The sequence below is a fragment of the Lepus europaeus genome, chromosome 15, assembly GCF_033115175.1.
Source record: "Lepus europaeus isolate LE1 chromosome 15, mLepTim1.pri, whole genome shotgun sequence".
In the NCBI taxonomy this organism is placed as follows: Eukaryota; Metazoa; Chordata; class Mammalia; order Lagomorpha; family Leporidae; genus Lepus; species Lepus europaeus.
In genome coordinates this window covers 51,351,197-51,379,174 of record NC_084841.1, presented here as the reverse complement: position 1 = coordinate 51,379,174, position 27,978 = coordinate 51,351,197, and the positions used below count along the sequence as shown (strand labels likewise).

Genomic DNA, 27,978 nt, shown 5'->3' with positions numbered 1-27,978 from the left:
GCCTTACGGAAACAATACCTGTGACAGGGATTCGAGGCAACCAAAACCACTTTTTTATCCCACTTTTGTGTTATTCTAGTATGGTAGCATTATCTGATAGTTATTAGAAATTGTTAAGTACAATTATACGTGTCTTGCAGAGATTAGAAGCAAGGAAATATATTTTTAATAATTATAATTTGTTTGATTACAAGATCCTCATACATAGGGTACCCATGTATTTATAATTCGAAAGGTTGAAACCTTTATGTAAGCACAGACAGAAGATACGTAGTAATAAGCTTAGATGATGTCACCATAAAAATTAAGAACCCAAGTTCTTCTATTTTATTATTTAATCTTTTTTTTTTTTTTTTTACGACCCCAGAATTTTTTTGGCAGCCAGTGCGTGGGCATATTGCACGTTTCAAGGTTACAGAGAAGCCCCCACGCGGCTCGGTGGGGGGCAGACAAATCCTGCTCGGGGCCTCACAATAAAGCCAGAGCAAGTGGTCCAGTCGCTGACAACATCCGAGGGAAGCAGGCACCCAAGGGACCCGGGGAAACCCTGCACTCCGGACTTCCGGGAATCTCCAACTTTGGGGGGGTCTCTTTCTTGGACCCTCGGGGAGGGAATGGCTGGGCGGGTTGGGGGGGGGTAGCAGGAGTTCAGTTCCTGGGACCCCAAGCCGAGGTAGACTACGGAAGGTCAAAGGTCTCGGGCCCCGCGGAGCCGCGGCTCCTCCCGCCTCTCTCCGCTCAGATCCGAAAGCCGACGATGATGAAGACTAAGAGGAAGAGGAAAATGAAGGTCGTGTCCCGGACCTCGTCCCACTTGAAGCCCTTGGTGGCGCGATCCTCCTGCTGTTTGCGAAGGGCCTCCCGCCGGGCCCGCAAGCGCCGTTTGCGCTCCAGCTGCTCCCCGTAGTGAGCCTGGTAGAAGGCGTCGAAGTCGAACATGGTGCGCTCGGCGCCCCCGCGGGCTGCCCGACCCCCGTGGGGGGCCCGAGAGGCGGCCGGCGGGGGCCGGGGCGGGCTGGGGTCGGCCGCGGGCGTCCTGGAGGGCCGGGCCCCCCGGGCCGCGCAGGTCCTCTTCGCTCAGCAGCCCGCGGTCGTATTTGCGACGGAGCGTGGTACTGCCCAGCACCAGGTAGGCCTGGGAGATGCGCGTGAAGCGCTCGGCAGCCTCGGCGCTGCCGGAGTTGCGGTCCGGGTGGTAGAGGAAGCTCTGCCGGTAGTAGGCCGCCTTGATTTGAGCCTGCGTGGCCGTGGGGGGGACGCCGAGAGGCTCGTAGAGCGCCGTGCGCGAGTACGGGCCGTCGCCCCGGGAATAGGTTCTCGCTCGCAGGCCCACAATCGACGCCGAACTGGGAGCGAATTCCCAAGTCCGCCACAATCGCCACAGTAGCTGCCGCGACCACCGCGGACTCTATTTAATCTTTTTTATGTGGTTTTCATCCTCATGTTCCAAAATGGTTGCTTGAATTAGGATGATCACATCCACAGTTCAGTTAGCCAGAAAGGGGAAAAAAAAAAGGGATGAGCAAGCCTCTTTTAAGAATTACTGATACCACGAGTGACATATCTACTCACATGCTATTTTTGACCTTCCTTACCTGCAAGGAATTTTGGGAAATGTGCACTTTATCCTGTACCCAGACATACCTAATCTTAGTTCTGTACCTGGCTAAGAATAGTAATGTCTATGATTAAAGGAAAAAAAGAAAAATTATTATCAATAGTTTCAGCCATAAAGAGTATGTGCTGGCCAGCGCCGCGGCTCACTAGGCTAATCCTCCGCCTGCGGTGCCGGCACACTGGGTTCTAGTCCCGGTCGGGGCACCGGATTCTGTCCCGGTTGCCCCTCTTCCAGGACAGCTCTCTGCTGTGGCCCGGAAGTGCAGTGGAGGATAGCCCAGGTTCTTGGACCATCACCTGGCTCCTGGCTTCAGATCAGTGTGGTGTGCCGGCCGCAGGGCGGTGGCCGCAGCGGCCATTGGAGGGTGAACCAACATCAAAGGAAAACCTTTTTGTCTGTCTCTCTCTCTCACTGTCCACTCTGCCTGTCAAAAAAAAAAAAAAAGAGTATGTGCTGTGTTTTGGGGGCTAAAGATACTCAATAATTGGGACTATTCAATAATTTAGCTTTTTTTTTTCTTTTTTACAGGCAGAGTGGACAGTGAGAGAGAGAGAGAGAGAGAGAGAGACAGAGAGAAAGGTCTTCCTTTTTGCCGTTGGTTCACCCTCCAATGGCCGCAGCAGCCGGCGCATCGCGCTGATCTGAAGCTTGGAGCCAGGTGCTTCTCCTGGTCTCCCATGGGGTGCAGGGCCCAAGGACTTGGGCCATCCTCCACTGCCTTCCCGGGCCATAGCAGAGAGCTGGACTGGAAGAGGGGCAACCAGGCTAGACTCTGGCGCCCCAACCGGGACTAGAACCCGGTGTGCCGGCGCCGCAGGCAGAGGATTAGCCTGTTGAGCCACGGTGCTGGCCAATAATTTAGCTTTAATTTTTATTTATCTGTTTGGGAGACAGAGAGCTACCACCTTCCCATTTGCTGGCCAGTTTTGCAAATACTTGCAATCACTGGGCCTGGGTCTGATCAAAGCTGGGAGCTAGAGACACAATCCAGGTCTTCTACATGGGAGCAGGAACCCAGGTACTTGAGCAATCAGCTGAAGCTTTTTTTTCTTGCTGACAGTCATTTAAAAGTTCTCTTAGTTATTGGAAGCCACCTACACTGCCAGCCATGTGGCCCCTCTAGCAATAGAGAACTTCTTGAGTGTCAAATCCCGTTTTGCATTGACTTTCTGTTTCCTTCTAGACCCAAATTTAAAGGGCTCAAGTCATTGGGTCAGGTCATTCAATATAATCTTTCTGTTTTAGGGCAACTGAGTTGGGACCTTAAATATATCTGCAAATTTTTCTTTATAATGGAAACTAGGTTAGTGTTTGGATCACTTTGTATACAGTGGGGACTGGGACTCTTGCGGGCTATCTTAGAATTCTGTCTACTGTGGTTGATCCCTGTGTATGTTATACTGCCAAATTAGGAACAACCCAAAATTTCAAGAATAAACTACTGATTAAATAAGTTATTACATATCTATGTTATGGAAGCATATAGTGCTATTCAAAACTCTCAAAAGGAACATCTAACATTACAGGAAAGTACTTCTACTTTTTATGAGTTAAATTCCTTCCAAGATATTAAATAATATACAGTAATTACATGGAAAAAGACTGGGAAGAAATACATGTGCATATTGCTAATAGAGGATATGGTAATAGGTAATTAAAATGTCTTTATATTGTTTCATATTTCCAGATACAATCAGGTGTCACTTAATGATGGGGACGGGTTCTGAGAAATGTATTGTTAAGCAATATAATCATTGTTTAAATATCATCAAGTGTACTTACACAAACTGATATGGCTATGATATCACTAGTTAATAGAATCTTGTGAAACCACATTCTTGTTTGTGGCCTGTCATTGACCAAAATATTGTTATCTGGGCCGGCGCCGTGGCTCAACAGGCTAATCCTCCGCCTTGCGGCGCCGGCACACCGGGTTCTAGTCCCGGTTGGGGCACCGATCCTGTCCCGGTTGCCCCTCTTCCAGTCCAGCTCTCTGCTGTGGCTAGGGAGTGCAGTGGAGGATGGCCCAAGTCCTTGGGTCCTGCACCCCATGGGAGACCAGGAGAAGCACCTGGCTCCTGCCATCGGAACAGCGCGGTGCGCCGGCCACAGCGCGCTACCGCGGCAGCCATTGGAGGGTGAACCAACGGCAAAAGGAAGACCTTTCTCTCTGTCTCTCTCTCTCACTGTCCACTCTGCCTGTCAAAAAAAAAAATATATTGTTATCTGGTGCATGATTCTTTTTTTAAAAGATGTGTTTTATTTATTTGAAAGCAGAGTGACCGAGAGGGAGGGAGGAAGGGGGGGAAGGGGGAGAGAGAGAGAGAGAGAGAGAGGGAGGGAAGGAGGGAGATCTTCCATCTGCTGGTTCATTCTCAAAATGGTTGCAACAGTCAGGGCTGGGCCAGGCTGAAGTCAGGAACCAGAAACTCCATCTTGATATCCCACATGAGTGAAAAGGGGCTCAAGTACTTGGACCATCTTCCATTGCCTTCCCAGGCATATTAGCAGGGAGCTAGATGAGAAACAGAGCAACTCGGACTTGAACTAGCACTTGGCTAAGGGATGCTGCCATCACAGGCAGTGACCTAACCCACTGCACTATAGCACCAGTCCTATATGACTGTGTACTTTATTTTTATAACATTTCATTTATTTATTCTTATTTATTTGAGTGGGAGAGAGAGAGAGAGAGAGAGAGAGAGAGAGAGAGAGAGAGAGAATCTTCCATCCACTGATTCACTCCCCAAATGCCCACAACATCCATGTCTGGGCCAGGCTGGAGTCAGGAGCCAGGAATTCAGTCTGAGCTTCTCACATGAGTGGCAGGAACCCAAGCACTTTGCCCATCAACTGCTACATTCCAAGATGTGCATTAACAAGAAGGTAGACTCAGAAGCAGAGATGGAACTAGTATTCAGACACTCTGATATGGGATGTCTTTCCCACACAGCATCCCAACTGCTGCACCACATGCCCACTCCCAAGCATGTACTAATTTCATGATCGGAAAGAAAATCACCTATGTGACAACCATTCTAGCATTTTCATGGGATACACAGTATTTTTGATTTTGCTGCACTCATCCACAAACCGTGACCCTCATTGCTATACATATTGTCTTGAAAAGTCTCTCACTTGGTCATCTTCTAGTGCCTTCTCTGCAGACTCAAAATCTCTCTAAGCCTTTTTGCCTTGACTTGCATTTAGTTCTTTTTTTTTCTTGACAGGCAGAGTTAGACAGTGAGAGAGAGACAGAGAGAAAGGTCTTCCTTCTGTTGGTTCACCCCCCAAATGGCCGCCACGGCCGGCGCACTGCTCAGATCCGAAGCTAGGAGCCAGGTGCTTCCTCCTGGTTTCTCATGAGGGTGCAGGGTCCAAGCACTTGGGCCATCCTCCACTGCCTTCCCGGGCCACAGCAGAGAGCTGGCCTGGAAGAGGAGCAACTGAGACAAAACCGGCACCCCAACAGGGACTAGAACCCAGGGTACTGGCGCCACAGGCGGAGGATTAGCCTACTGAGCCACAGCGCCGGCCAACTAACGGCACTAAGATATCTTGCTACTATTCCCTTCTGTGCCTTTAGCAGACAATATTTACTGCTTCGGGCCCTCTTTTCCCCTACCATAGACTCTCCAATGAGAGTCAACTCTATCTGGTCTGTTGAAATTGCCCTGACGGGTGAATCAGCAAAGCCTAAACTAATGTGAGGATTGAGAGACTCTGGTTATGTTTTGAGAGCCTGTGACACAGGAAAACAGATCACATGGAGTAAGAACTTCTTGGAAAGAAGTTCTTCCTAAAGTGAGAAGTGTCCGTATACAAGAACTTGACTGCAGGGCAAGCTGTTGATGTTAAAGGAGAAGGTGATTTTCGAAGCAGGATATATTAGCTAACTAGATTTCCTTTGGTCACAGTTCCATGGCTGATTCCAGCGGACACATAGCAACATTCCTTGGGGCTGATGTACTGGTGCAGTGGGTTTAGTTGTCACTTAGAACAATGCTGGCATTCCATATTGAAGTGCCAGTTCCAGTTCCAATTGTCCTGCTTCTGATCCAGCTTCCTGTTAATATGCTTGGGAAGACAGCAGAGGATGTCTCAAGTACTTGGACCTCTGTCACCTATGTGGAAGACCAGGATGGCATTTCTGAAATTCTGCAAATAAGATAACAGAATACCATTTCAGATTTCCTGTTTTGCCCTGAATTTGTGTGACCCATGACTACATGGGTTATTTTCTTAAGTTATTTGATATTGGAAGGGAAACTAGTATGGTTTTTATTTTACAGATTAGTTAAAGCATGGGGAAGTTAACCTGCTCACACAACAACTTAAGTTGGAGAAGGACCAGAGCCCAGTAGTGAATTGGTTCATTTTTCCACTAAACTCTAGTATGACTAGGCCAGAGTCACTTGTCAAACAAATACTCAGAATCAAACCTTATCAGATGCTGAGGGCTAACACAGTTATAACCAGAAGTGCAGACCCTACCTAACCCATCAAAGTCTACAGAAATGGCTTGATTTGTGAACTTCAACTCAGACCATGCAGAATTCCAAGAACCATTAGATACTGGATTCTATTTTCTGAAGATGGAAAATTCACATGTCCTCCCAATGTGATGTTAACATTCCTTTCTTAAGAGGCCAGGATCCATGTTCCCACCCCTTCAACTTGGGCATTTTTTCTTACTGCCTCAATCAATAGCAAATGGAGGGAGTTTCACTGTCTGGGTTACAAGCTTTGTTTATAAAACGTAACTTGGTGGGGCTGGCATTGTAATGCAGTGAATTAGCTCCCACTTCTGATACTGGCAGCCCATATTGGAGTGCTGGTTTGAATCCTGGCTGCCCTGCTTCCAACCCAGCTCCCTGCTAATATACCTGGGAAGGTAGTAGATGATAGTCTAAGTATGTGGACCCCTGCACCTACATGGGAGATCCAGATGGAGTTCTGGGTTCCTAGTTTCTGCCTGGCCCATCCCCAGGCACTGCAGACGTTTAGGGAGTGAACCAGTGAATGGAAGATTTCTCTCTCTGTCTATTGTTCTCTCTTTAATTCTACCACTCAAGTAAATAAATCTTAAAGAAAATATGACTTGGCTAACACCTGGTTTTCTCTGATGATACAAACCTTTGGATTCCTGAAATACCATTTAAGAAGTCTGGCTACCTTGAAGCATCCAACATGCAGAGATCATGAGAAGAGACATGGAGAAGCCTGAGAAGCCACCCTTCATCCAGACCCTGCTCAACTCTTCCCAATAAGGCCCAAGACATGAGAGAAGAAACCTTTGAAGCCACCATCTGCCTGCAACTTCACGAGATGTTCCAGGCCAAAACTGCTCGGCCAAGCTGCTCCAAAATTCCTGACTCAAAGAAATTATGATATTACTTCATATTATTGTTTTACCACCCCAAGTATTTGAGTCATTTGTTAGGCAATAATAGTTAGCTAATGAACAACAGAATAGACATATTAAAGAAATCTCAGCTGCAACTTCTGCTTTATACAGCTGCAAAACTGAAATGTTTCATACAAGATAGTGCTTTAGAACATAAAACTGATGAACCCAGTCTACTTTATTGCACACACATTTGTTTTTGGTTTGAGTGCTGTTTTCCCTGCTGTGTGCTTTTCTTCATGTTCCTTTAAGAGGATCCAGCTTTCGGAGTTCTGTAAAGGCTGCTGTATTCCCGGATTTCTGCCTTTGGATGACATGAAAAAGGAGAGAGAGGAAACGCATTTGACTTTTACCCTTTACTTTCTCCAGTGTCTGACTCCCTAGAGCCTGCATCTCCAAGCTGCTCTGCTTCCATCCAGTGCTGAGCTGGCCCAGGGTTTAAGAGACATGATGAAAGCAGAATCTCAGAAGCCTCACCTTATTCTGAGGCACAACCAATGCTAAACTAATTCAAGTGAATGTTCTAGAGAGAGAGCAATTTTAGGTGTTTCAAATTCTTACACTTTGGCAAGGCAATATGTTGAAAGGCTTTGAAAAATATCATATGACATAAATGAGCTTGTCAAGAGCCCTTGTCGTATTTTCATATCATAGTCCTTGCTTCTTCCTCCTTAACTAAGCCCCTCTATTCTGCATGGAATACCTAGAGCAGTCATTTGGCCAGGTAACACTATCCAAATCATTTTACGCAGTTATAGAGTAACTAACAGGAGTAGCTTTTATTTGCCTGATTAGATTGTTATTGGATCAATATAGAATTTCTTTCCTCTGTAGCATTAGTTCCCAGTATTGTAGAATCTTGTAGCTTTTGGACCTAAATAGGGGAGTGTGAGTTGATGGTGGATGGCTACCCTGCCAGACAAGTCTGAAGAGGGCTGGCTTCCAAGGTCCTGATCTTTTGAATAGCAATCCTAGTCTCCTTGGTGGCAGAAATTTCTCAAGCAGCATGAACCCAGCTCAGCAGCCTTTGTCTCTATGTTTCTTCCCAACTTTGCAGAGTCCTTGGCATTCAGAAGGACATTCATTTTTGTTCTGCTTGGTGCACAAGAGAGAATTGGGCTCATTATTTTCAGGAACTCTGGGAGAACTTGCCTTCCAATGAAGCAGGGTGGTATGAGGTCACATAAGGCCAACATTCATTTTATTTTTTGAGGGATTTAGATAATGCAATCCTAAGGGAAAACCAGGTAGAATAAGGATTTTATTTGTTTTTTATTTCTTTTCACTGAAAAAGAATTAGAAGGCCAGAGAAGGGGGAGGTGTGGGTTATACTATTAAATATACTTTATATTGTTCAGCAAGTGCAGCTTCTCTACAGAATCCCCTGATAGAGGATTTAAACTGTGTCCTCTCTGCCTATTATGCTGAAAATAATATAATTGGCAACAAAAGGCAGTAAGGCAGTTGAATGAATTTTATGGTAAAACATGTGTGAATTTGTAAGAACTGATTTTATTTAATATTTGATCAAAAATCTGGTTCAAGGCAGTTTGGAGAAGGACACTTCAGATTTCCTTCTTTTATTCCCCTTAGCTAAGGCAACTTTTTCCCCATCAGTTCCCACAATGATTTACTTTGATTTCTTCCTCAGGATCTTGGACAGACAGCAGCCTTGTCATTTTGACTTAAAAAAAAAAACAAATTTATTTGAAAGTCACAGAGACAGGGAGAGACATTGCAGCCTGGGTGCAATGGCCAGGGCTGAGCCAAGCCATAGTCAGGAGCCAGCAGCTTTATCAGGGCTTCCCACGTGGGTGGCAGGGGCCCATGTATTTGGGCCATCCTCTGCTACTTTTCCCAGGCCATCAGCAGGGAGCTGGATTGGAAGTGCAGCAGCCAGGACATGCACTGGTACCCACATGGGATGCAGGCATCAAAGGTGGCAGCTTTATCCACTATACCACCACCTCTGGCCTTGTCATCGTCACTTCTTTGACACTTCATACATGCCATCCAGGATCACAGCTGCAGGGCAGAGCTGAGTGAAGGGCTAATGCTTTGGCATCTTAAATCTTGAGTTGCACCTGAGTGACTGTGGCAAAGTCAATTGTCTCAGAGTCTTGGGTTCCTCATTTTTTTTAAAAGGCAAGAATAATACCTTCCAGGCATCCAGTGAAGATCAAAGGAAATGAAGTATGAAAACTTCACATACTTTAATATTTAAACAAATGTAGTTATATCTAGTTTGTTTCACAATTGTCTTTTCATATTAGACTGAGGTATGAACTTTGAGTTTTTCCTGGTCTCTACCATGATCCTTGACACAAAGTAGTTGTTCAAAAAGTTTGCTTGAAGGAATGCATGAATACATGCATGAATAATGAATATATTTTGGAGGCTGTCACCTTATTACATAACCCTTTTGCCTGGAGGACAGGAAAATTCAAAGGATTATAAATTAAACTGTGAGCTCCTTTTGGGATACCCATTGCTTAAAGATTTTTTTAAATAACATCTTTGTAGTCAGTTCTGTGGTCTAGGCTCATTGGGTTAGATCTTATGACTGGCTACCATTGCTGTTGATAAAACACTTGGGTTTTTCTGATTGGCACATACACATTTAAAAGTCTACAAAGTAAATTTGTTATGACGTAGGATGTGATATAAAAGTCCAGAGTACTTGGGAACACACATTCGTTTCTTTTTTACACTTTAGTAGAAGTCAGGCCCAGGAAATCCATTCTTCCCTTTTAAAGTTGTGCTTCTCATAGTCCCTGGACCAGCAGCGTCAGGTTCTCCTGGAAACTTGTTAGAAATGGAGATTCTTGGCTTCCAGCTTAGATGTACTACATCAAAACCACTGGACTTTGGGCTCGGTGTCTGTGAACTCACGAGCCCTTCTGGGGACTCTGATACATCCTGTGATTTGAGAGCTTGATTTTAGGGAACAGGGATTTCCATGGCTTTCGTGTGGTTTGAATGTCCCTTGAGAATCTATTGTGATTGGAGGCTTGTCCCCCAAGGTGGCTGTCTCAGGAAGCGGTGTGGACTTTTAAAAGGTGAGGCCTTGCCTTGCCTTTCACCTGCTGTCTGTCATTGGTCATGAGGTCTTCACCAGAGCTGAGCCAATGCAAGCTCCTTGCTCTTGAACCTCTAACATTTTGAGCTAAATAAGCTTCCTTTTCTGAATGCAAGTAGCTTATATTGGGCTTTTCATTATAATGACAGAAATCTGAGACAAAGAGAAAAACAGAAGAAAACTAGCAATGTATTAATTTGTAATAGTCCTAGGTTTTACAGTACTTTGAAATGTTGTCAACTCTTTTAATCTGAAAGAAGAATTTTGTTGCTGATACAGAAACTGAGTCACAGCTACGGAGGTAACTTTTGGCGGGACTAGGTCAGCCTGGGAAGGCTGTGTTCCCTTTTGTCAGGGTTCTTCTGGGTGACTGGCTGTTCAATTTGGTGAAGTTGTTAAACTAATCTGAGTGGTGAAACATGTCAGTCTCTTAGGCAGTGTTCTGCGGGTACAGCATGACTGCTGAAATGGGTCACCCTAATGATGGGAATTTGAGGTTTCCTAGGGTCAGTGGTTAGGGGAAGTAGGTACACATTTAACATCTTATGGCTCTTACGACAGAACCCTCTATTTCATGTAAGTACAATGTGACTTGAGCCTATCCCCACTGGGGTCAGTCCATTGGGGCTAGTAATAAAATCCATGTTGTGTCCCTGGCAAAAGGAATCGAGCTGGCCTTGACGAAACTTATGAGAAACTTGAGATAGTATTATTGACCCACTTTACACTAAGCAAAAAGCTGTGATGAGCACATACTTTATTCACAGCTAGGCCATAAAGGGAATAAGAAGCAGAAATGAGAGAATTCATGGCCCTTTCTGCTATAAATAACTCAAATAGGGCTGTTACTTGATGAGAAATTGTATGCCCCACTGATAAATACAGTGTCGTGCTAGCACTGGAAAACAGGAACATTTCACCCAATTTTTTTTTTTTTTTTGCTTGAGTTCACACTGCCCAAGTCAAAAATAACTGTTTTCACAGTTCTGTTTATGTGCTTTAAATGACAATTATTCTAGTCTGTTTCCCTGTAATTGTTTTATTGCCTGCCTTTCTTCTCCCTAATGATATGTCATTATTTGTATTTTAAAAAGAAATTAAATGTTGAAACCCTAAAATTATACAAGTGGTTTTAAAATTGTTCACATAAAATATATGTTATGATAAAACTATGTATGGATTTCAACACAATTTTACATCAATATAAACTTTATTTAATTCTGTTTGTCATGAACTTTGTACCTCCTGTATTTAATTTTTTCAGTGGAAACTTACAATACCAAGTGTCCTGGAACCTGGTCCCACCTGCAGCACACCTGCATTATTTCTTATACTTTGAGGAAATAAATTTCCTTCCTTCTCCTATCGTCTGTTGACCTTCCAACAGCTTGAACATTACCCACCTTTTCATATTTGTCCTCAACATATGAGATCTCTCTGGAGGGCAGGATTGCAGATCCCGTAGTCTCCTGTCTCTTGGTCTTGTTTCTCTTACACTTCGCTTGCCAGTCTTGTTGAGAAGCAAATGACAGTTTGATGGGGCTAGAGATAGAGGATTATTGTAGGCCCTGAGTTTTGCTTAGACTGTAGACAGCCACAATACTGATGGACAGATTCTAATGGGCCAACACAGAAAACCAAATGAAAGGGGCTGAGGAATGTCCAGCCCACAGGCTGTTTAAAGGCTGCAAAATCACTTGGCCTGGCCCTGCTAGGGCAACCGCCGGCGGGACTCAAAATTCAATAAATCTCTAACAGGCTAATTTTTAATTTGATAATTTTGTGTGGCCTGTGAACGATGTTATAAATATCCAATGACCCTTGGCAGAGAAAAGGCTCCCCAGCCCTGAAGCTTCACTTTTCAACCTCCAGAACTACTCACCACTCCGTGCATTGACTGGCAGCAGGCATCTGCCTAAGCAAGGAAGACAATTAGACCTCGTGAAGTTTCTAGGACAGCCAGTCTTCTTTCCCCAAGTGTGCTGCTCCTATGAATGTCACAGTACCCTGAAAACCTCCCCGCTCTGGATTAGAGCACCATATCTTCAAGGACAGTCCCTACTGCCCCCACTCACTGCCCTTTGTAAATTGCAGCCCTGATGTAACAGAGTAAGCCAAGCAAGCAAAACGAACATATTCACAGACCAGCTTCAAGGAAAGTGCAAAAGTCTGAACCCATGTCTTGCATTTCATGCATCCCAGACTCACAGTTGTGGCTACTGTTGATCTCCTCTCAAGTTGGGAAAGCCAGTCTTAAGGGCTCTTGTCTCCATGCAATGAATAATGGTCGCTGAAGCCGACCAGCTGGTAGTAAACAGGGAGAGAGATGGGGCACAGGTGCAGATAAAGAGGATGAATGAAATAGTTCTTTTGCTAAGGCTGGGCAGATGGCCACCTCCCCTCGAGGAATCTCAGAGAACACTGGCTAAACACCGCTCTATCATGTTGCAAATTTAGTTTTGATTCTGTTGCTGTGACAATTCACTTCTATTTCAGGATTTCTGGCTCCTATTCAAAGTTTGCCTTTTCTCAGACTCAGGCGTTTTTATCATACCCTATTGAATCTGATTTTATTTCTTGCTTCAGAATTTTCCCTTTCTGGAATTTTTCTCATTATACTTTTTGTTGTTGTTGTCTTATTTTAGTGACTTCAGTTTTACCTTAGCTTCCACAAATTTTATAATCTTAATTTTTATTCTTGCTGATAGCTGTCTAATGAAGTTATTGAATAAGATTGCAATGGTAGCACATTAAAATCTTCTTTGTAACTCAATGCATTTTCATTTTAGATTTATTCCCCCAGTGCTTCAGGCTGTCTTTTGTATTCAGGATCTTGCTCACATCTGAGCTATTTTGAATTAATTTGTTCATTCAGTTACCATAAGTTTTGTAATGGGTGATTGTCTAATTATGCTATAAAGTGAGAATGATTCTAGAGTGTTGAGAAAATGTTATCTAAGTGGTGGAAACTACTTAAGGAGTTAAATGCCACAAAACTTTTCCCTAAAATGACATAACTTAGATCTGCTCTGTTAAGTTGACCTGTAGGTTGAGTCAGAATTACTAAATGTAAGCTATTGTGGATCTGGACCAAGAGTTGATAGGCATCAAAATCTTTAGTCCAGGCAGTGAGTTGATGGAATTCATCTAAACTCTTTCTGCTTGTGTCATCTGTCATCACATATGCAATAGTTCCCATTGATTAAATATAATCTTTTGAAGAGTCACACAAATTATAAAAGAACTCACTTCTCAGATTCAGGATTAATGGTATGCATAATCTGTTATATTATTATTTGCTAATAGTAAATACTGGTATAATTCTTGACATTGCCATTGATCTTCTCACTCCGGAGCTGATTGAGAGGGATGCCTACACTTCCTTGTAGTTGCTGTCTTGCCAGATCACCTTCCACATGGCTCCTGAGGGCGCCATCCTGTGGACAAATACAATAGCCTTGAAGTTGGGCAGCACATACCCCTGCTCTGTCTAGTGAGTGGCTTACCATTACTTTTCTCTCTGAATTTTTCCCCCTTGTTGCTACTACCTTGGAAAACAATTCTATAATCAGAACATTCCTTAATTTTAGAAAAAAAAAATCATGTGCTAGAATTGTCTCCAGCTTGTCCCTGTTGTTTTTAATCTCTTCCTTTATAATTTTATTTATATATTGTAATTTCCCCATATATTTTGTATTACCATAGAGCTTTAAGAATTCTATCTCTTTATAAGAAATGGAATGAAGCACAAATTTTCTTTTCATCATTTCCTCACTTCTTTTTGGTCAATAAGGATTGACTACCAATATTAGTTTCCTTATAGCCTGAAAGCTGCAGACTGCATACTTGTTGTTTTCCTTTTAATTGACAATGTGCCCACCCTACACACTGAGTTCACTTTCAAGAGTTGAGGGAAGGGGATGGAGGGAAAGGTCAAAACAAATCCTGATTAATAGTTGAAAACATAGTTCTCCATACCTAATGAATGAAGGGTGGAAAGGAAAATCATTCAAGCTAAATAAATTGCCGCTTTAAGAAAATACTTGTATATGGTTATAAAATATGGTAGTTCCAAGGGTATATATACTTGCTACAAACTGTGTGATTCTAGATCAATCAGCTTTCCATTTTCTTTTACTCTCTAAATCAATGAATTCTATTGATCAAAAGAGAGAAAAGTCTTTTATTGGAGGAGAAAAAATCATTTTATCTGCTCTGTGGGAATAGAATATGTTAAGGCAGTGAATTTGGAGGAATCCACCTGTACATGTTGGTAAGATAGTGTGGAAAAGCAGATATAGTAAGGAGAGTACATTTAACATCTGGGAGCTAGTGTCTAGAATTCAAATAAAAGTGTCAAATTTGCAAGAAATTTAGTTTAAATATATAATTGGTTTTTATTTATGATTCTAGAGTAAGAAAATACCTCACCTCATCCTATATAACATCCTATATAATAGAGAATTGTCTCACAGGGCAAAACAAAATGATTGGTTTTTAAGGTAGGTACAAAGAAATAGAAGAAGCTTTTTTTTTAAAGATTTTTTTTTTTTATGTATTTGAGAGGCAGAGTTACAGACAGAGGGAGAGACAGAGAGAAATATCTTCCACCTGTACTCTCCAAATGCGCCAATCCAGAGCCAGGAGCTTCCAGGTCTCCCACATGAGTGCAGGGGCCCAAGCACTTGGGTCATTTTCCACTGCTTTCCCAGGCCATTTACAGAGAGCTGGATTGGAAGTGGAGCAGCCAGGACTAGAACCAGAGACTACATAGGATGTGGGCTCTGTGGGTGGAGGCTTAACCTACTGTGTCACAGCACTGGCCCCTAGATATTTACTTATGAAAATTTTTTTCTTCTTTTCATGCTGTGCTATTCTAAGTAGTTAATTGAGTTTTATAATTACATCTGCAATTACTTGTTAATTTTTTTGTGTGTTGGGCTACTGTGTACATTGTGTATAAGTTTAAAAACCTGAGCTGGGAGGAATAGTCACTTGCTTCCTTGCTGACTACAGAGTAGATTACATAATATCGAGGGGGTCACCATTTGAGGGAAGAGGCATTTACAGTGGATAGTTTAGAAAATATAATGCGATAATTTGTTAACTTGTAGAAATAGTGACTTTCATTATAGGCATATTAAGATGCTACATTTTTGTAAGAAGATTGACAACATTATCACTACTCAGTTACTACTCAGAAAATATTCCCTTTTGGATTAGTTCTTACTGAGTGGTACAGAGAATAGCAGTACATGCTGAGGAAGCACAGGAGAGAGAATTCTCCACTGGATGTTTTTGGATTGGTGGGGGTGGTGTTATGTGCATGAGTTTGAAAGTTGGGAGAGAGAAGGAATTCAGGAAGACATTCTCACTTCTTGCCAAAAAATCCAGTAGGGATCCTTTTGTGGGTTTACACCACCCTAGCCCTAAAGATGGAATAAAATAGACTCTAAGTTTGAGCCAGACATTATTTCATGAGGCACTTGATGTTAATTGGTTACGACACAGTATGAAATGCCTGAGGGACCAATTCCCTTTACTGGCTATGACAGGAGTAGGGCAATTTGCGTAGGTGTGAATGCACTGTAAATTACTACATATCAGCAGTCCAGCTGAATTAATTTGCATTTAAAAATCAGAGAGGTGGTCAAAACTGCCCCAGGGAAAACTGAAGTCAGTACTGAAACTTGTAATGGGTTCTTTACTTTGGAAAGTAGGATATCCTTGAACGAGAAGATCATTGAAGAAAACATGTTGGCCACCATCTATTCTGTAGAGAGGCAGAGCAGTAAATTGCTGGTTCTTGCTGCTTGTTAGCCTACAGTATATATACCCAGAACAGTCTCATTTCTTCCCAAGCTTCAGTCCCCTCCCTTATCCTTTGGTGAACTAGAGTTGTACAGTCAGTGATGTGCTGTCACCTCCTGCCTGCATCCCTCTGTCTCTAACTTCTCCAGTTCCTTGAAGATGAACTCTCCTATGGCTCTAACTTGCAGGTTTATGACAGTTCTAGTACTTAAGTCAAAGCTGGCATGAAGTCTCTTAATTGCTTGTGACATCCTTCCTCCTTCTACCTACTGAGAATGTATCTGGATAGAGTGGAGCTCCATCCTAGGAATTATAAGCAAGACAATCTATCAGAGGTAATGTTGAAAGGACAACTCAGGCAGTGTCATGGACATGAACTATCCGAGGGAAGTCAGAAGAGAAAGCATGATGGATCTCAGAGCTGACATGGGAACTGAGTTTGTCCTGTCTGAAGGAAAGTATGGAGGCACGCCTTCTTTCAGACAGAGCAAATGTCATCCATATGTCAGCTCTGAGACAGGATTTGCCTCTGTCCAGTACAGCCCATCTAATCCCATGCTTGCCTACTCACCTCCAACCCATGGCCTCTGTCCTCATGTTCTGATTCTAGTTGTGCTCATCCAAGTCTTGGTTGATACAATCTTATTTTTAAAATTTTTTTGACAGGCAGAATTAGTGAGAGAGAGACAGAGAGAAAGGTCTTCCTTCCTCTGGTTCACCCCCAAAATGGCCACTACGGCAGGCGTGCTGTGCCGATCCAAAGCCTGGAGCCAGGTGCCAGGTACTTCCTCCTGGTCTCCCATGCGGGTGCAGGGCCCAAGGACTTGGGCCATCCTCCGTTGCCTTCCCGGGCCACAGCAGAGAGCTGGACTGGAAGAGGAGCAACTGGGACAGAATCTGGTGCCCCAACCAGAACTAGAACCCGGGGTGCCAGCGCCGCAGGTGGAGGATTAGCCAAGTGAGCCGCGGCGCTGGCCGATACTACCTTATTTTTAAGACAACTCTATAAAGCTGATTTTTATCTTCCTGGAATATCTGTCTCCATTGTAATTTGTGAGCCAGACGTTCCATGCTGTGGCTCTCCCTGCTTTACAGTGAGCATTTCCCCTTGTGATCGCGTTTGCAGAATTTATGACCTCGGACCTGACTTTTACTAACCAATATTTCTTGGCAATAGCTTGTGGATTAGTACCTCCTTTACACACTTGTTTCTTGATTCATGCTGATTCCTTGAATCTCAATCTCTACTTCTATTCTTGTTCTTAAATGAAAACATTTCCTCTTTATAATGATTGTTCCCCTGGCTGTGACCACATCTGGTGTATTGAAAACACTGTTTCTATTGTTGTTACACAGGCCTCCTGCTATACTGTATCCTGATACAGATGTTAGTTACTCTGCTCACCTGTAAATAAAGGGGGCGGGAAGTGATAGAAAAGACAGAGAAACCCACAAAATATCCATCTATGAGAAGGAGGACCAAACCTTTTTGACCCAAGTTGGTGATTGGGCACCCTCTATCTCCTATTGTATGCATGGTCTATCATATTTCCTCCCTCTTTGTGTCTATACCATTCTTATTCTTTATACACCAGCTTCCTTTATGATCCTGTTAATTCTGTTTCTCATACTTTGGTCTCTGTATAGATTGGTCTCTCATTTTTCCTCCCACTGGATAAAGTATCCACTTCTGATCCAACCAGAGTTGGCCGAACAGAGGGATCTTGTGACAAAGCATAGCCACCCAAGCCTGCCACTTCAGCAGAAGGTATGAGTAAGGATGACCTGCAAAGAAAAATGCAGGGATTAGGCATATTTCCCACACATGTCCAATACAATTAACTCTAAGGATTTGACTGAAAATGTATCTATTCAGTGGCAACATATAGATAGGTCAATGATTTTTAAAAGCAAACTAGATAGTGTAATGTGGCAAAGATAGTGTTAAATATTTAGACAAATGATTGAATCTAATCAAGTGTGAGCATTTGGCCAAGAAATGTATGCTACAGGTAGGCCATGCTTTAGTGAGATTTAAAGAAAGTGGAAAATGTGATGTGGATAAACTTGATTTGATGACTCAATTTATACTAAATATACTGCAGAAATTTGAAAGGGCAAATAAGGCATTTTGAGTTTATTCGGAAAAATATTTCTGACTATTGACGAGTGTGCCAAGGATTTAATACTGTTCTATTAAAATGTCATTATGAAACTAATTAGAGAATTATAATTATCATTGATTAAGTCTGCTTATTGAAAGAACGGAAAGGCATATTGGATTTGATTACTTGGAGAAGATTAATAGAAGCTGCTGTGGGCCAGCAGAGCTGGAGAAGGGAAGCCTGTGGTAAGACATTGATTCTCCCAGCTGCCTCTGTCCTCTAAACACAGGATCTCAACTACAGAGGGAGGGTGAGTCTCTCCTATTTCCTGAATGCGTAACTGTGAGAAGGTGGGAGCTGTTCTAGGGTTCTGTCAGTGTTATGGGCAGCCATGGCACAGGGCAAGGGTGGGGTGCCAAGCCGGATTGGCATCTGTTACCTGAAAACAAGACCAGCCAGGAAGACAGGAGTATCTGGGAGTTGAAGTATTCATACAGGAGACAGCTTGAGTTCAGTGGATAAGAGCATCGTCATCAGAGAAGGGGTGAATCTTAGCCCCTCTCTTCTGAGGGTGGATTTAGGCTCACTGTTTTGCCTCTCCAATCTTCTGTTTTTCCAGATAGAAAATGCATAATACAAATTCTTACTGCCTAGCAAAATTGTTGGATTGTTGGTATGATACACAGTGTATAAAATGCCTGGCAGTGTGCCTGACATGACTGGTTTACAATAAGTGATAGCTATTATTAATGCTTAACACAAATGAAACAGGCAGAAAATGTAGAATATAGAGCAGAATATGGCACACGGATGTGCCTCTGAAGGGATTCAGTAGCTCCCTGGTTTGTGTTGACAAAGATTGACAGGTGTACAGTTCTTGCCATAAAGCAGTCAAAGAACTAAAAGGATTCGGAGTTAGTTTATTGTAACAAGTAGAGAGGATGTTTGGAGAGACTTAAATTTTTGCAGCTGGCAAAAAATTGCTGTATTTTTTCTCCATCTTCACTTCAGGCTCAGTTTCTTAGTCATTGTCTGAAATGTCGCAGGGACCTCTTGGAGTCCTCTTTCCTTTGAATATGATTCTGACATTGGATTATGCATCTTCTCCTCAGTTTTTCTGAGTCATTTAGGTTCTTCAGAATCCAAGTTCAAGGATATATTTTGAGCCACTCAAAAATAGTCTTTTGTGACTTTTCTAGACTGACTTCTCTTTATCCATGTCTTTCGCTCTGCCATGAATCCAAAATGTTAGTGCAAAGACTTTATTTTGTATTTTAAGTATTTCACTCAAATTTGTTGACAGATATTCTGTTCCTCTTGGTATCAGATTCCAGTTTTTTTAAGGTCTCAAAATAACAAAAGTTTTCAGGAGTATTTGTAATTCAAGAGCAATTATCAGAAAAACCACTGGAATATAAGTAGGTGAAAAATGACAGTTTAACATCCATTCCTCAATGAGTAGGTGTGTATTACCTAGAGGAATATTTTCCTACATTTCTTCAATGGCATTTTCATACTTAAGGGATTTAATATTGATACAATATTTTCTATAGTTCATATTCAAGTTTTCTTAGTCATCCCTAGAATAATCTTCTTAGTTTGTTTTATATGTTAGATGCAATTAAGGATCACTCATTGCATTTGGTGATCTTGGCCTGAGTAGTTTTTAAAACCCATGGGGTGATTCTCTTTCCTTCTATTCCTGCTGAAAGGTGGTGAGATAGAAGCCTTCTCTACTCATTCACAAGGATGGCCATTAGAATTTTATTTCATAAATTTGATAGATATGTAAGAATAAATGTTGTACACCAAGTTTTCTTAAAATTAGGAGTGTTTCTAAAAAGGGTTAGGTTAGTCTGGAACTCCAAGTTTAGTCTTTGTTTGGGGACATTTGCAAATCAATAAATTCTTAAGGGGCATTCCAACTGGGTGGGTGAGAAAAGGTAGAGGGGCTGATCTTCTCTTATGAGCTGCTTTTCATAGGAGCCAGAATTATTTAGGATTTAGCACTGGCTAAATATTACACAACTGCCAGACAGGCTTCTAGTATTTCTACTCAGAGATGATGGTCTGATCAATCAATGCAAAGAACCAGAACTTACCAGCTCAAAGGGACTTTAAAACATTCACAGAACAATGAAAACAAAAGATGAGTTTATTTTGATGCAAAAATGTAAAAGTTCATGCATAACTTTTTCATAATACTCACTTTCTACCAGTTTTTTGAAGATATTATCAACAAAGCTATAAATATAAAATGATAAATACTAACACAAAATGATACAATTCATGATTAGTAATTGAATATAATAGCATCCTTGTGTAAGTCTACATTATACTTTGTTAGTCTTTCAGAGATGTTATCATTAATTCCAATATTTCATCACTGTAGGTTGTAATGAGAAATATTTTATTCCTGCTTCATTTAAGGGTTGTGAAAGAAACTCTGGAAAGCCCAACATTGCTTCTTAAGAGTTTTACAAATACTTGAGATCATTGCAAATGAGATCAAAGTTGGACCCTAAAAAAGTTACAGGAAACTACTATCCAAATATTTCCTCAATAAGAATTAGTTTATTGCCAAATTGCTTTTACAGTAATGTACTTGTAAGAACAGTCCCCGGAGCTGTCAGTCACTCTGTGGCATTCTCAGATACAACACATAAAGTTACACTGAAAGCAGAAGAGTTCGCACTTTCTGCTTTTTTATCTTGACGTGACCTTACCTCTAGGATTATGATTTTTTTCCTTTTTGCATTATAGGTTTTATCTGAGTTGCTTTAACTTCCAGGCTAGCCTTCCCAGAATGAATAGAAGAATAAGGCAGTGAGCGTTGAGCTTTTTGATTGTCAAAGTGAAGTTTTCTTGAATTGACCCTGTTCCCCTCCTTCTGCCTGTGGCAGAAAGAGACTAGGAAAGAAACAAGGGACAAGGACATACTATTGCCCTTGTACCTCTGGGGTCAGGAAGTTTCAACCTAACTCTAGAATATATCAGAAAATGATGATTATATGACCCAAACGTTTTAAAAATTATTTTAAAAAATTTTATTTAAGGTTTATAAGTTTCATGTATTTCATATGTACACATTCAGGAACATAGTGATGGTTTCCACCATATCCTCCCTCCTGCCCACACTCTCAAACTTCTACCTCCTCCCTTTCCTATCCCCACTCCTAATTTCTGCAAAGATCTATTTTCATTTTACTTTATATTCATAAGCTTAACACTAGGCTAAGTAAAGAGCTCAACAAGTAGATGAGACAGGGGCTGGGGCTGTGGTACAGCAGGTGCAGCCCTAGCCTAAAGCGCCGGCATCCCATATGGGCTTCGGTTCTAGTCCCGGCTACTCCTCTTCCGATCTAGCTCTCTGCTATGGCCTGGGATAGCAGTAGAACATGGCCCAAGTCCTTGGGCCCCTGCACCCATGTGGGAAATCCGGAAGAAGCTCCTGGCTCCTGCCTTCGGATTGGCATAGCTCCGGCCGTTGCAGCCATCTGGGGAGTGAACCAGCGGATGGAAAACATCTCTCTCTGTCTCTACTTCTCTGTAACTCTGTTTCTCAAATAAATAAAATAAATCTTTAAAAAGAATAGTATGAGATAGTCAAGGCTATAAACAAGTCAAAGGCTATAAACAATTATTGAATCTCAAAAATGTCAATTTCACTCCTATAGATTACCTTTTAGGTACGTAGGGAGAACATGTAGTACTTGTCTTTTTGAGACTGGTTAATTCAAGTGTTCCAGTTTCATCCATTTGTTGTGAAAGACAAGATTTCATTTTTTTATTTTTTTAACCGCTGAGTTGTATTCTGTGGTCTTTATATACCATTATCTCTTTATCTAGTCATCAGCTGATGGACATCTCAGTTGATTCCATATTTTAGCTATTGTGAACTGAGCTGCAATAAACATGGGCTTACAGATTACTTTTTCATTTTCTTTTGGTCTGGGTAAATTCTCAGGAGTGGGATGGCTGGGTCATATGGTAGGTCTATATTTAGATTTCTGAGGAACTTCCTATATGGCCCAAACTTACAAGATGAAACTATAGTTTCATTGTGTAATATTTCTCACTGTTTTTCTCTCATATTCAACATTCTCCCTGCCCCTCTCTTTTCAAATTTTTTTTTCTGGATAATACGTAGTGATGAGAAGGTGCGCACATACTGTAGGACAAGGTTTCCTGGGGGTGGGGATGCTACTGATTTTATCTGGAGATTTCAGGAAAAGGTCGAAAAACTTAAATTAGTAGTATTATTTAAAGTATCATGTAATATTACAATAAATAACTACATGTTAATGCAATGCACATTTTATGCAGTTTTTAAGGTAAGAACAAGACTTTAAAGACATTTTTTTTGTTTTCCTTCTTTGTGTCAGAATTATTTAAGATATTTAGTAAATCAAAAACTTGTAAAACAGTCATAAGAGGTTTAGGTTCAAATTTAGATAGAAGCCAACTTTTAATATTTTTTAATTGGAAGATTTTCTTCTAAATGAACTTTTTGGGTTACTATGGCTGAGTTTTATCCATATGTAGTAAGGCCTCTTCTAACTTCCTGTGTCACACTTTGGGTTCCCAGTAGGCAGATTCTGAGATGGAGGAGCTTCATCTTGCCTCATCTAACTCCAGCTGGACTTTCGCATTAATGGTCCCTGGAAGCAGTGACCTGCATGAAGCCACAGCAAAGAGGGCTACACCTCCTCAGGCTGCACAGAGATGACACAGGTTCTCAGAGAGGGGCTGGGAATGGGGAGGAAATTACACTTTTGGAACTTCAACCTGGGTAGCACAGAGCATCCCAAAGTAACTGTTTTGGAGAAGAAAACATTGATTTAGATACAAAAATTCTCACATTATTTTAAAAACCCAGCCTCACAATGTACATTTTCTTATATTTCTCTGAAATGACAGTGCAATTGGAATGATACCTTTTGATGAAAGTATGCAGAATTTCTTTTCCAATTTGAACCCTCAAATAGCTCTGCACCAACTCAACACTGGTAAGGGTATATCTCAGCTATGCCATGATGATTTCATTTTTTAGAATATTTGGAAGGCATAAGTTGTGCCTCATTATACATTGCAAGTTGGAAATGTTCTTTTCCTTCATGAATAGCCAAATAGCATCCAAAGAGATTCATAAGTCAACATAAACTAACTATGCAGCTTAATGTTCTAGATTCCAGATTGTGATTATAGAGCAAAATGTCTCTTTCTCCTTACTGCTAAGAACACCCCAAATGAGAAAGTATAAGATGCGCCTGGATGCACAGATGACTCACATTTATCTGAGTGTGTGTCTCTGCCCTGGCTTAGCTCCATCTCAGCTGTGGGCGTTTTGCATTCTGCTAGCTCTGAATTACACCATCTCGTGTTTGGAATCAGGGACAGGGTACCTTTGTGTATTTTGTTTCTCCTGCTTCTGCATTGGGAATGCCAGTCTTGCTTCAGTCACAACTCTGCAACACTTCTACGTGTCCCTGAATAATGCTGGTACAGAGGAACACCTCGCCTGGCTGGCCCTGAGTTTTCAGCTCCTCACTGCACTGTCTTGAGCAGGGTGAGGCCTGCTTGCCAGCTTGATTCCATCTAGTCTTGTGTTCCAGGGATTGGGCTAATGGCCGTTCATGCTTTCTTTGGCAGTGTGACCTAGGATGATGCTCCGTTGTTCTCGTGACCTGGGAGAGGCCTCCCTGACTCACTCTTCCAATCTTCGACTTCATATCTCATGTTTTCCCAGAATGGAACTTGAATCTCCATAATCCTTTTGTGGGTTGTTGCTATTTGTCACCCACTATTTAGGCCTATATTCTTTCTTACACACTTAGCTACCCCACAGATTTGGATTAGCCTCCTTTTCACTCTGGCTACTGGAAGGCACCAGTTATGTGATGTTGCATGTCTACTTTCCTGTAGAAAGGAACACAGTCATTCAATGGAAAGTTAACTTTTTCTTTAGGATATTCAAAGATAACTAGAATCTGGTACATAATCTTTTCATAAGGTAACACTGCACTGTGCTTTCTTGTTTCAGGTGTTGGCTTACATAAAGACCATTTAGGAGAAGACCAAAATATCCCCCTCTCCATCTCACTCTGCTTGCTTTGAATATTGAATTTGGCATGCAAAACTTTCATTCTTAGATGGTTAAATTTAGAACCCAGAAATCCATAAGTAAAATAAGTGGATAATGATCTTCTGAGAATTCTGGAAATGTAGAATTTTATTTTTGTTTTTTTTTTAATTTAATTTTTTTGACAGGCAGAGTGGACAGTGAGAGAGAGAGAGACAGAGAGAAAGGTCTTCCTTCTGTTGGTTCACCCCCCAGTGGCTGCTGCGGCAGGCGCACTGTGCTGATCCGGAGCCAGAAGCCAGGTGCTTCTCCTGGTCTCCATGCTGGTGCAGGGCCCAAGGACTTGGGCCATCCTCCACTGCCTTCCTGGGCCACAGCAGAGAGCTGGACAGGAAGAGGAGTGACCGGGACAGAATCTAGCACCCCGACCGGGACTAGAACCCGGTGTGCCAGGGCCACAGGTGGAGGATTAGCTAGTGAGCCGCGGCGCCGGCCAAAATGTAGGGTTTTATGTAGCTTCCTTCCCCCACTAAGGCAAAGCTGGGGGAAAAAATCAATATTAAAATATAGGAACAGTCTTTCAATACATGAAAGTGGTAATATGTTCATTGGAAAAATGTGAAAATGACATTGTCATACTAACAGAAATTAAGAAGATCAATATTAAGACACTCATCAATGTCATTCCTGCCACTACTACCCATATCCTTTAATGAATCATTATTCTGTGGGTGCTTTAAGTTTGTCTTATTTAATCTTGCAAGGGAGGGATTATTAGCCTCACTTTACATATAAGGTAAATTTAAACTCGGAGAAATTAAATAACTTGTCTAAGAACATATAGCTAAGTAATTGAGCCAAAAGTTGAAGCTAGATTTGTTTGATTTTGTTTTTAATGTGCGTGTTAGCCACTCTACTAGGAAGACTCTCATCAGCTATTAATGAAATGGAACAGTATTTCTGATTAATTAGAAAGCTTATTCCTGATTTCCCTTGTTGGTTTTATTTTTCCTTTTCTGCTTGTGCAGATGTTAGCAGTGTCTTTGCATGAAACCAGCCACACTGATAAGCTTCAAGTGAACCGCACGCATCACTTCGGCCAGCCCTGCCTGCGGGGCTGGTTCTCTGCCGCCAAGCAGCTCTGGGGATTCTGAGCTGCTACAACGGGTTGGGAGAGCCATTTCAACCTGAGACTGGTTCCCCTTTTCTTTTGCTTCTAGGCCTATTCCTTGTCTCAGTGTGACTCTTTAGTGTCAAATTCTGGAGGTAAAGAAGTTTTGCATTTAACTTATACTTTTCCAACCGTAAAGGCAAACGTTGACTCACTGCATGGACTCTCCTGGGCCACCAAGATGACGCCAAACGTGCATGGAGAGTGGCCTTCAGCCATTCTTATCCAGCTTCTCTGGTTTCTTTCCAAGAACCAAGTAGATGAGCAGAACTAGCAGACAGTATGGGTTGGAAGGATGTTGATTTTTACCTAAAACTAATCTGTTTAGCAGAAGAAGCAAGACTCTTTTGGAGCCAGTAGGCTCAAAGTAGCTCTCTTGCCCATGTTTTATTCTCCCTTTTATTACTTCCTCTCATTCTACATTGTAAACTTCTCCCCAGTGTCTTCCTCAGACCTTTCCCTGAAGTAACTCAGGAAGAATTACTGCTTGCTTCATTTTTATGTAATTTTACTGTTTTAAATCTATTGCTATAAGCAAAGGTTCAATTGTCAGGGCAACTGTGAGTGGACTAAGTGGCTGGATAATCTCAGCTCTTCCCTCTATTTGGTCTGATTGCCACTGTTATTTGCTCTTTTTATTCTTGTGGTTAAAATATTGCAAATTGTGCCAAGCTAGTCCTGCATTTTTCTACTCTGGTTTGACTCTTCTGCTTTTCAAGATCTTGTGTGCCTGTACTCTGTGGAATTTATACATTTAATCATTTTTCTTTACATTCTGTGTTGCTTGTATTTCTTCCCCTTCGTTCTGTATTGGATTCTCCCTTGGATCAACATGTTCCACTCAAAAGAAACTGGTTTCAAAAATAGTTTTAATATCAGATAAGAATTTTAATTGTCATTGAAAAACTGTTTCTTCTCTGTGATGCCTGTTACATAACCAAAGAAGATTCAGCCAATATATTTAGGCTGTTCAAAATGCATGGACTCTCTATGTAATCTCTTCTTGTGTCCAGTAACCAAAGAACATTAAAATATTTCTATGTGGCTGAGTGGAAGGAACACCCAATCTATGCTTGATTAGGAGGAGAATGTTTTAATATTATATGAGCTACTGTAATTTAGAAACTGGCCAGTGAAAATCCATCTGTATCTCAATGAACCAGAACTAAAATTGAATTCAGAAACAAGCACTGAGATAGGACACTGCTAGTAACTTCAACTTCCAAGAAAAAAAATAGGAAAAAAGTATATGTGATACATGATAGATCTCAGAGATCTTAGAATCATAGATCCAAGGAATCTGCTGGCTGGACAGCAGCTTAGAGAGCACCCATTCCAAACCTGCATGTCACCACTAGAAAACTGAAGTTAGAGAGGTGCAAGGACTTTTGAAAACCACCTAATTGTTTAGTGTCTAAGTTAAGACAGGTGATTCCTGGGCATAACATTTATGGTATATGCATCTTACCAAGGACTGGATCATAAATAGTCTTCCATGTGAAGCTATCCTGGGATTTTACTTCAGTTCAATCTCTACCCTCATGGCTTTCAAAGACTTTGGAAACTTCCAAGTGAATTGAAGTTGTTTCATCTAAATGGCTGGAAATCAAAAGAGCTAGATTGAGCTCTCCACTGAACTTGTTACCTTAGAAGGTAAAAATGACTCTCTTTGGGGCTGATGTTGTGGCATACCACGTTAAGCTGCCACCTGTGATGCTGGTATCCCATATGGGTGCTGAATTGAGCCTCAGCTGCACCCCTTCCAATCTGATCCTTGCTGATGCACCTGGGGAAAGCAGTGGAAGATGGGCCAAGCACTTGGGCCCCTACCACCCACGTAAGAGACCTAAATGGAGTTCTATGTTCCTGGCTTCGGCCTGGCCCAGCCACGGCTGTTGCAGCCATTTGTGGAGAGGACCAGCATGTGAAAGGGGTCTCTCTCTCTTTCTCTTCTACCTCTCTCTCTCTCCCCCTCTCTCCCTCTCTCTCTCTAATTCTGCCTTTCAAATAAACAATTGAATCTTTAAAAAAAGACTCTCGGTCCTAACTGGAAGATAATAGTCCTTGGGAAAGGAAGATAGAATATAAATTTCTATGAATCCTTGGAAATATGTCTCAGGTTGGGTTCTCTCATAGATGGATCCTAAGGATTTGAATTAAAGTAATTCTGAGAAAGCACTGGCTGGGGCATGGGGATGTGAGCCAAGAGAGTTTTATCACTACAAGCTCCCTGCTTCATGGAGGGTGTCTGAAAGACTGCATAGAATATGCTCTGGGTTGTTCCACCCAGGGGAAGCTGGGTGTTTATTTACCAACTCCTATGTATGACTAGGAGTTTCTCTGGAGAGTGGCATTTTGGGACAGCCTCTGGAAAAGGCTGCACCATAGTGCCTATGGCCAGAACAAAGAATTGTGGATAATTGCAGAAGGAAACTGTTGGCATGCTCTGGTGTGGTGAGAACTGAGGGAGTGTGGGTGGGTAAGGATGTTGTCTACTACACAAGAGAAATGAACAGTAATGGGGTTGGGGAGGAGGCAAATAAGATCAAGCAGATCTGTCAAATGCAGTTCAATTGATTTTATTTGAAGTTTTTTTCTTTTTAAATTTTGTATTTATTTGTTTTCATTTATTTGAAAGACACATCGGAAGAGACAGAGACAGACAGAGACATTCCATCCACTGGTTCACCCTGTAAATTCCCACA

General features: G+C 41.9%; 1 protein-coding gene across 1 annotated transcript; it reads right to left on the bottom strand.

The window, feature by feature from the left end:
- Window positions 1-627: 627 nt before the first annotated feature.
- LOC133774291 (dnaJ homolog subfamily C member 30, mitochondrial-like) lies at window positions 628-27,659 on the bottom strand. Its single transcript, XM_062211937.1, is given in 6 exon segments — window positions 628-1,053; window positions 1,055-1,408; window positions 10,109-10,257; window positions 13,418-13,541; window positions 17,547-17,700; window positions 27,586-27,659. Coding segments are annotated over 6 exon segments (1,170 nt in total). The 3' UTR covers window positions 628-738.
- Between the last annotated feature and the right edge of the window lie 319 nt (window positions 27,660-27,978).